The 10,932-nt window shown below is 34.7% G+C and overlaps 1 protein-coding gene and 1 pseudogene across 1 annotated transcript; both read right to left on the minus strand.

Annotated features, from left to right (window-relative positions):
* Positions 1-6,357: 6,357 nt before the first annotated feature.
* Positions 6,358-6,699, minus strand: LOC145035602 (secreted RxLR effector protein 161 pseudogene; annotated as a pseudogene).
* Positions 6,700-9,089: 2,390 nt separating this feature from the next.
* LOC145035604 (uncharacterized) lies at positions 9,090-10,088 on the minus strand. The gene has a single exon (XM_078984125.1). It carries the CDS (start codon positions 10,086-10,088, stop codon positions 9,090-9,092), a length of 999 nt encoding a protein of 332 aa, XP_078840251.1.
* Positions 10,089-10,932: the final 844 nt, after the last annotated feature.

A 10,932-nucleotide genomic window follows, 5' to 3' on the forward strand; every position in this document is an offset into this window, starting at 1 on the left:
GTTAATTTAAAGGAGTGTTATAGGAAGAATTATTCCCATATTTGTCTTTGAAATGGACAGGATGTGATAATCGTTGGTGGTTGTGGTGTTGCAGGAAAAATGGAGGTGTTGATGAATGGTGATGATGACGGATGAGGCTGGGACCAAATCCGATTAGAGAGAGAGAGAGAGAGAGAGAGAGAGAGAGAAAGAAAGAAAGAAAGAACGAAATAAAGAAAGAGAATGTGTATATGTATGCGTGTATGTGTTTGTGTGTGTAACATCCTGTTATTTTCAGTATTGTAAAAGTCAACTCAAGTCAATTTCGGTCAAATAAAAGTTAAACTTAATGACTTATTATTTTAATAAAGTTAAAATAATTATAATTTAAGAAGTAAAAACATGAAATACGAAGACCATTCTTTCTTTCCTTCAGACCTCAAACCACCTCGGAACCGTAAACCTCTTCGGGCCGCAAACCGTTCGCAGCCGCACACTCTGGATCACCTCGGGAAAAGGAACCTTATCACTTTGGGTTTCGTTCTCAGCCGCAAACCGCCTTTGGGCCGTGATCATGCTTCGGCTGTGAACTCCCTCGCACCACAATCTCGAACCTATATATATGCGAAGTCATCACTTTTCTCTCATTCTTCTCTTTTGACTGCAAACTCAAGGCTTCTCTCTCAAAATCTTTAACCACAAAAAGCTTTCTCTCTTAACTATCATCCTTCAAACCTTTGAATCTTCTTAGAACATTGCTAGGATCATCAAAGTGCTCATCATTTCATCAAGATTCTAGGGATTTCTCGACCGCAAACCTTGAATCATCTTAAAATTTCAATATCATAGGGTCGTAAACTCAAGAACATCAAGTATTGTTGGGTCGTGAACCCCTCTTCTAGCTATGAACTCGAATCAACTTCCATCTTTGCTTCTAGGGTCATAAACTCAAGAACATCAAGTGTTGTTGGGCCGTGAACCCCTCTTCTAGCCATGAACTCGAATCAACTTCCATCTTTGCTTCTAACACTCTTATTTGTAAGTTAAACTTGCAAATTAGTCCGATTTCTTATTGTATTTGTGATTATATTTACTCAAAATATACATATATTGCATGAAATGCTTACAGGACTTGGGATCGAACTCATGGAAATAACATCCTAAATCAAATCTCTAATTGGATCACTCACAAAAGGTGAGTTCATACCCATACATTTTTATGATTGTTAACGTTTGGGGGGGGGGGGGGGGGGATACAAGTGAAACACAATAAAATTGTTTTAATATCTTAAAAGTTTTTAAATGTTTTTAGTATTTTTAAATTGTTATAATTATTAAAAATTACATATTTATATATGTGTAAATTATAATATTTGGATTCAGAAGATTTAGAATATGTAATTTGACCCCATTTACTGTTCCTTGTTTGGTTTTGGGCTTGGGGTGAAATTATTTAATCGAATGTCTAATTAATCATAATTATATAAATATTACATTTATATAAATATAAAAAGGTTTTCAAACTGTTTGGTACTACATAGGTACAAACAGAGAATTTCATGGAATAATAGTACTGCATATTCTTACACTAAAACAAATAGTTAAACTATAATAGGTATAGTTTAGAGGACTCATTCATTTGTTTCAAGTTTCAAAGTACTTAATCGAAAAACAGGCATAGTACATAACAGAAAACAAGCAAAGGACATTTGTTAGAAAACAAACAGAATACTTTACTGAAAACAAACATATAAACTATATTATATATAGTTTATGAAACTTACTTACATTGTATTTAATTACAAAGTAACTTTCATTATTCTACGTGCAATCATCAATATAGCATTTTTGAGATTACCTTCATGTACTTTTCTAAGTACCGACCAAGTCCTAGAATTATAACCAGAGTCTCCTGGAAGGAGAGCGTGACACTTGTATATAGATCTATATGGAACTGACAATCCTACACCCGAACTGCTAGCTACAGTTAGGCAGGCATGCCTGGGGTGACAAATATCATACCAATTACGACGTCTGAAGAACGTCGTGTTCAGGCGATCATAGGTCATCTAGTATGGTTATAATAACTCACAATTTGGTATTGAACAAAATGATTATTGTATGGATAAGTAACACTTCACATAGTTTTATTTAATTATAAAACTATAATACAGTATCTTACAAGTATAAACATAGAATACTATTTCAATTCAGAGAAAACATACTTTTCATGGTTTTATGAGAATCAAACTACATTTTACAGATTCATAGTACAGAAACTATCATACATTTTGTTTACAAAATAACATGGCAGGAAATATAGGATTTTTTGGGAAAAACATGTTCACATTATCAATAGACAAGAAAACAGATTTCAGTTGCAAACATACTTATGAATTCACCAACTTAATTGTTGACACTTTTTCAAAAACTACTTGTATTCTCAGGGAAACAGTAATACAAGTACATCCACAACTTTTGAGATTACGAAGATCTATAAACTCATGTCTTTTAAACTTGTACTTTTGGGTTCATATACATTATATTTTGATCACATATGTAAAACTTATAACTTTGTAAATACAATGGTTATTGTTGTACTTTGATTACTATTATGCATTGTTGTGATGCTATACACGACGTCCTCCGCCCCCGAATGTTTTCGCCGTTCTGGTTTGGGGGTGTGACAGTGTGTGTAAGTATTGTTTTTATTTCAATTAAAGTATAAAAATAAATATAAAAAAGAATTAGAAAGGCAAAATGGTCCTTTCAAGTACTTCATGGACCAAATTTTACAATAAATTCATGATTTTTGGACAAAATTCACCGGAAATTCTTGATTTTGGACCATACATAAAAGTTCAAAACTTTTTGTACCCTATCTAAAGGTTTTTGAATACCACATGAACCAATTTTGCACTTTTGTCATATATATATATATATATATATATATATATATATATATATATATATATATATATATTGCAGAAATCGGATTTGGTAACCAATTAATCAGGGATTAATCACTTGGCAGTTCGCAACCAATTACGGTTAGGAGTGTTTTGCAGAAATTTGTCAATATCGGTCAAACTCGGGTTTGACGGTCATCGACAGTCTTTGTCGCTTCTCAGCAGGGTTGTAAGCGCTCCTAGGCAGGAAAAATGAAAAATAATAATAATAATAATAATAATAATAATTATTATTATTTTTCAAATATTGCACTAAAATTTTCAAATTTTATATACTTAAATTTTCAAATATTATACAAAAGATTTTAAATTTCCAAAATTATAAAATTTTAAATGTTCAAATACTTAATTTTTAAGGATATTAAAGACTTTTAATATACTATATTGATTAATCTCATAACCTCAGTCGACCGCCAAGTTATTGTCGAGCATATTATACAACCTTAATATATATATATATATATATATATATATATATATATATATGTGTGTGTGTGTGTGTGTGTGTGTGTGTGCGTGTGTGTGAAAATATCATTATAACACAATCAACTATTTTCATTAGGTGATTTGGTCATTTAATAATATTTTGTGCAATATGTCATTAAACTTATAAGTCACATGTCTATTGAGTAACTTTCATTAGGTTTTAACAGATCTCACATTCATCAACGACACTACCAACGTTCACTTCCGTTAGTCACCACTATTCATTTCCGACATCCACCACCTTTTACGTAAACATCTCATCCCTACTGGTGACAATGGTGTTGCATTCTACTGACACCGAAACCTACGAGAGTCACTACAGTAGTCATAGATCATATGGTTTGGCCGCACCCAATCAGTAATTAACTTTGATGCACATTTAATTGCGACAATATTGGTTGATTGCACCAACAAGTACTCTAGCTCATCGCTATGCGTTATCGAAATTCGTTATGTGTTGACTGGAAAATAAGATGAAAATTAAATACAAAAACGACATACAACATCTAAAATTATTTATTTATTAGGTATGGAAGATGGAAGATATGAATTTTTTTGAAAAGATTTGTCTCTTATTTTAATTACTTTTTAATTTAGTTTCATACCTCATTGGTACTTTCTAAATTAAATTGTAGTGTATCTTATATGCTTGTTATACATAATTAAGTTTTAAACGCACAATGATCTTAATAATTAGTTGTAGAATCCATATGAAAACAAATAATTGACTATAATAAATTTAAATGAAGTCAAAATAATAATTAAAATTATGGAGGAAGATTGCGAATTTTAGGTTCCAAAATTCAAAACCTAAAAATCTCAAAACGACTTGTTTAAAAATATTTAAAAAGAATCAGAATATTTGGAGAATTTCAACTTCCATATGTATTGGCTATTGATTCTCAAAGAGTCGGTGATTTGTCAATTGTCACCAATAATATATGAAACTTCGAAAAACTATAAAAAAAATTATATTACTATGCATTTAACTTTATTTTTATAGCTACGAGGCAAAATTCAAAACCCCTTATTTTATACGTAAAGAGTGTTTTTCCTTGGCCATGTCAATCCTTCAAATCTAGACGTCATCTCGGTTCTTTTTTTTTCTTTTTTTTTTTTTCGAACGGGCGGCATTAAAAGTTCTTTTTATTCTTTACATTTTCATTTTTCTCAACTCATATTATTAATAACTCATCTCTCTCAATTAAAATCGTTAAAATCGGGATTTACACTTTCCTCAGAAGTTTGTGAAAAAAAAAATTAACAATTCATTTTTTAGTAATAGAAATTTAAATAATAATTAATTGATCTTATGAAAGTTTCAACACGAAATCCAAATCAAATAAGTCGTCCATTATAAAATATTAATTGTAAACTCATTGCAAAATAATAATAATAATAATAATAATAATAATAATAATAATAATAAATTGGTTTATTATTTCTCCTCGGTAACGTAGGTAGATGGTTCGAGACCAACCTTTGTTGGGAATTTCAGGGTTTGCGGTGGAGATCTGGATACCAGTTTGGATCGTGATATCACTTTCCGAACTGATATTTCTACCCTATGTGTGTGTTACAAGAAATTCAGTTTAGGATAATCCAAGCAGACACTTATGTTTCTAGGCACAGAAAACGTAAGCTAATATGTTAAAGGGTTCTGTGAATATGTGATGAAAAATGAGAGCTAAAGAACGCCCCCTTCTGGAAAGGAAGAGTTGTTTATATACTAAACACGATTAGGGTTTCATTAGGGTTTGGCCGTCATTAGTTGCTTTGGAAGCAAGTAATATTAATCCGGATTATGGTTACCAAAAACTAACGAGTTTCGTAATATTAATCCGGATTAGGGTTACCAAAAACTAATGAGTTTCGTAATATTAATCCGGATCAGCGGGACCCCAGCCAGAGGCTCTGCCCCTTGGCTGCCCATTTCGAAACCTCGGACCCCCGACTAGTCGTCAAACCGGATTCTGAATCGATCTTATACATGTGTGCACTCTGCACAACCCCGTACATGTATTAGAGTACAAATCATGAAGCCTCTTAGCTCACATGTTAGTTCCAGTTACTTAAAATGACATGGTTACACAAAAATCACCAACAATCCTCCCCTATTTTGGTGTAACCCTTGAACCAACATAACCTTATCAACAACAAACCAAACTAGTACATAATGAAAATATCGAAACGATTGAATTTCCACTTAGTATCATACACGTGCAAATACTCGAGAATCAGGGTGTTCTAAGAATTGAACCCATCAACCCATTTGAATACCAAAAAGTAAAATACATACTAGTTTCTTGAATTTCTAGCATAATACAACTTGACACTATTATAAAGTCGTGTGTCCCAATCCTCTCATGATCGTATCAAGGTCAAGTCCACAACCTCTTGAAATGCGGCTACACTTCACAAGCACGTAGGTAACTCCTTTCCATGTATTTGCATATACATTTATCAAAGGAATTATTAAGAAGTTAAACTTCAACCTGGCTAACTTGCAGAACCGAACACATACTTGGGATGAATACTTCATGTGTTCCAATCTATAAGAATGAGCTTTCCACATTGAATTCAACTCCTAACATTATATTAAGAGGGAATTAGGTGTCTCATCATTATAGAATTAAATGGACTTTAATCCCATCCCGATTACAGACTTGTGCACTAAGTCTCTTGTCAGACCTTTAGTCAAGTGATCTGTCAAATTTTGTTGCGATTTCACAAACTCAACCGAAATCACACCATTCATGATTAGTTCTCTAATCATACTATGTCTAACACCTAGATGTTTAGACTTGCCATTATAAACCTGGCTATATGCTTTAGCCAAAGAGGCAACACTATCACAAAGGATAGAAATAGGTGTTATCGGTTTAGACCACAAAGAAATCTCATAAACCAAATTCCTTAGCCACTATGCTTCTTTACCAGCAGCTGCTAACGTAACAAACTCATATTTCATTGTCGAGTTTGTAATGCAAGATTGCTTCTTGGAAGCCCAAGAAATGGCACCTCCCCCAAGCAAGAATACCCAACCAGAAGTTGAGGAATGGTCCTCCATGTTGGTAATCCAACTTGCATCTGAATGACCTTCTAAAACCGAAGGACTCCCCAAGTAACACAAACCATAATTCATGGTTCCCTTGAGATACTTAAACACTCTATTCACTGCTTGCCAATGTTGAGCACTAGGATTGCTATTGTACCAGCTCAACTTACCCACAAAAAATGCAATATCAGGTCTGGTACTTGTCATGGCATACAATAAGCTACCAATAGCCTTAGAGTATTCCAATTATGAAATGGGAATACCATTATCTGGCATTAATTTCACACTTGGGTCCATAGGAGTACTCACAGGAGAACACTCGGTAAAATTAAACTGCTTGAGAATTTTCTCAATATAATGACTTTGAGTCATTACCAATCCTTTGTTCATCATCTTAATTCTTATTCCAAGAATTACATCAGCCTCTCCTAAATCTTTCATGGAAAACTTGGATGACAACAATTTCTTTGTTTCATCCACTTAATTTTGGTCGGTACCAAAAATCAACATGTCATCTACATATAAGCATATGAACACTCCAGCTCTAGTAGCATCATCAAATCTACTATAAACACATTTGTCACATTGGTTTGTTTTAAAACCAAAAGACAAAATCACATCATCAAATTTTTGATGCCATTGTTTAGGCGCTTGTTTCAGCCCATACAAAGATTTGACAAGTTTACAAACCATATGCTCTTTACTGGGCATAATGAAACCTTCTAGTTGTTTCATGTAAACTTCCTTGTCAAGATCACCATTTAAAAAAGCTGTTTTCACATCTATTTGGTGAATAACCAGATTGTGGATACTTGCCAAGGCAACCAACAATCTAATAGTAGAAATATGTGCAATTGAAGCATACATATCAAAATAGTCAATACCGACTTTTTGTCTAAACCCTTGAATGACTAACCGGGCTTTGAATTTGAATAATTAACATTCATTTTATTTTTGAAAATCCATTTGCAACCAAGAGGTTTAGAACCCGAAGGCAAATCAGACAACACCCATGTATTGTTCTCAAGAATTGATGACATTTCATCATCAATTGCTTCCTTCCAAAAGGCACTATCACGAGACTCCATGGCCTCTTGATAAGTCTTAGGATCATCTTCAATACTATATCAATAAGAGTATTCAAGATTAATTTCATCCCTTGAACCTTCCACCAAGTACAGTTGGAAGTCGGATCCGAAATTTTTCGCAATTTGACCTCTTTTGCTTCTACGAATATCTTGTGGTTCTTGCACGATACCACCATCTTGACTTTCTGAATTTTGCTCTTTATTATCATCAAAATTCAGATCCTTAGGCCTTTGAATCGATGAAAACCTCATCTCATCAAAAATTGCATCCCACGATTCGATAACAGTGTTAATTGAAACCGAATCATTAGGTTCTATTACATAAAACTTAGATGTCTTGGAATGTTCATCATATCCAATGAATATGCAATCAATTCCAAGTTCTCCCAAAATTTTCTTTTTGGGCTCGGTAAGTTTTACTACTGCCCGACATCCCCAAACCCGAAAATAACTTAAATTCGGCTTTTTCTTGAACCAAAGTTCATATGGGACTGTTTTGTTCCTTTTATTTGGAACCCTATTTAACAAATAGCAGGTCGTTAACATGGCCTCTCCCCAGAATCCTTCACTTAATCCCGAGTAAGATAGCATTAAGTTTACCAATTCCTTTAAAACTCGATTTTGGCGATCAGCAATGCCATTCTGTTGAGGCGTGTAAGGTGTCGTGGTCTCATGAATGATACCCACTGATTGGAAGTATATGGGATCCATATATTCACCTCCCATATAAGTTCTAAGACATTTAACTGGAATGCCTAATTACAATTCCACCTAGGTTTTGTATATTTTGAATTTATATAAGGCTTCATCCTTAGAGTGCAACAAATACACATAGCAAAACCGAGTGCAGCCGTCAATAAAAGTGACTACATACTTTTTATTCCCTAAAGAATGAGTGGAATGAAAATCATACAGGTCACTGTGTACAAGTTCCAAAATAGCTGAATTTCTAGTGACACTAGGAAAGGGCTGTTTTGTCACTTTTGTAAGCATGCATGTTTTACATTTATCAGATGTCATATCAAAGGCTAGAATTAATCCATCTTTTGACATCTCATGCATCCTTCTAAAGTTGACATGACCTAATCTTACATGCCAAAGCATAGATTTATCAACATTAGAAGCAGAAGATACAAATGCAGAATTCTAAACAGGTAATAATTTGTCAACAATATTCAAACGAAACATTCTATTATTTAAATATCCAAAGCCAACAAACATTCCACCCTTAGACAAAACAAACTTATCCGACTTAATAACTTGTTTAAAACCATCAGAATTCAAACAACTAAAGCTAACAAGATTCTTGCAAATCGTGGGAACAAACAAAACATCAAATAACCTAATTGTCTTTCCAGAAGTAAATTCAAGACACACGACACCTAAACCACAAATAGGAATAAAAGAATCATCTCCCATTTTCAGCACCGAACCATCTTCAAGCGGAGTTAATGTTTCAAACATCCGTTTATCCTTGCATACATGGTTCGTTGCTCCGTAGTCGATCCACTAAGCAACATCATCATCCTGCAAATAGAATGATTCAGGGATAAATGAAACATAGTAAACATAATTCCGATTAGAATCATCAAAGTTAGTCAAAAACTGACCTCCTTTAACTTGGGCCGAAGACCCGTTCACTTTCCCATTGGCTCCACTATTTCCAGTACCATTGTTACCCAAATTCACACGACAATCACGCTTACAATGCCCAACTTGATTGCACCTCCAACAAACTAGATCCTTTCTCTTTTTGTTGGAGTTGCCTGGGACATGTTCCTGGTTGCGTTTGCCATGTCCTTTGTGGTTCTGGTTCCTTGGTTTGTTTTCAACCATATGAACCGAGGGTTGTCCAGGTTCAACTTTTCCTTTGGGTTTTTCAAATTTTTCACTTTCCTTCGTATGAAGAGATTCTTCAATACGAATGTGACTAGCAAGTTGAACCAATGATAGTTCCTCCTTCTTATGTTTCAAGTTATGTTTGAAGTCTTTCCAGGACGGAGGCACTTTGTCAATGATAGTGGACACAACTATGGATTCATCCATATTCATTTTATGCAATTTAAACTGTCCGTATATGCCAAGGAGTTCATTACACTGTTCAGTGACAGACCTTGAATCTTCCATCATATAATTATTAAAATCACTAACCAGAAACTTCTTGCTAAACGCATCCTCAGTAATGTATTTCAATTCAAGGGTATCCCACAACTCCTTGGCACACAAGGCTTCACTATGGATATCAAATAAAGCATCAGACATACCGTTCATAATGTAACCTTTATAGATGTAGTCATCACTATCCCACTTCTGTCTATTTCTTGTCTCTTCATCTGTCTCAACGACACCTTCCTCAGGATCTGCTGGTCTTGGAGTAGTCAACACGTATGCTACTTTCAGAGTGGTCAGCATGAAGTGCATCTTTTTCTTCCGGCGCCTGAAATCGACGCCTTTAAACTTCTCCAACTTGGCAAACTTAGTGGTCATATCGCAGATTGAGTCACCCATCTCCAGAAACAGTGAATATCAGTTCGAATGTTGGGAAAAATAGGGTTTGCGGTGGAGATCTGGATACCAGCTTGAATCGTGATATCACTTTCCGAACTGATATTTCTACCCTATGCTTGGGTTACAAGAAATTCAGCCTAGGATAATCCAAGTGGACACTTACGTTTCTAGGCACAGAAAACGTAAGCTAATATGCTAAGGGGTTTCGTGAATGTGTGATGAAAAACGAGAGCTAAAGAACGCCCCCTTCTAGAAAGGAAGACTTGTTTATATACTAAACACGATTAGGGTTTCATTAGGGTTGGGGCGTCATTAGATGCTTTGGAAGCAAGTAATATTAATCCGGATTAGGGTTACCAAAAACTAACAAGTTTCGTAATATTAATCCGGATTAGGGTTACCAAAAACTAACGAGTTTCGTAATATTAATCTGGATCATCGGGCCCCCAACCAGGGGATCTTCCCCTTGGACCTTGCTAGGGACGCTACCCCTAGACCCCTCCAAAAGGGCACTGCCCCTTTGGAAACCCCGAACCCCCGACTAGTCATCGAACCGGCTTCTGACTCGATCTTATACCTACGTGTACCCCGCACAACCCCGTACATGTATTAGAGTACAAATCATGAAGCCCTTTAGCTCACATGTTAGTTCTAATTACTTAAACTGACATGGTGACACTAAAATCACCAACAACCTTCTCCTCCAATTAGGGTTAGAATTGTTTCGGTACCGAGTTTTTTTTCTACAAACCGTGTACCGTACCAACTATAATTGGTATAAGATTTTTTCTACCAGTACCATACCATGTGTACTTAGTACCAATTAATTTGGCTACCAACAATT

This window comes from Lactuca saligna, chromosome 3 (assembly GCF_052625555.1).
Source record: "Lactuca saligna cultivar CGN05327 chromosome 3, ASM5262555v1, whole genome shotgun sequence".
NCBI classification, from domain to species: Eukaryota; Viridiplantae; Streptophyta; class Magnoliopsida; order Asterales; family Asteraceae; genus Lactuca; species Lactuca saligna.

Coding starts and splice junctions, on each gene's coding strand:
- LOC145035604 (XM_078984125.1), bottom strand. CDS start 10,088: ATGGGTGACTCAATCTGCGATATGACCACTAAGTTTGCCAAGTTGGAG.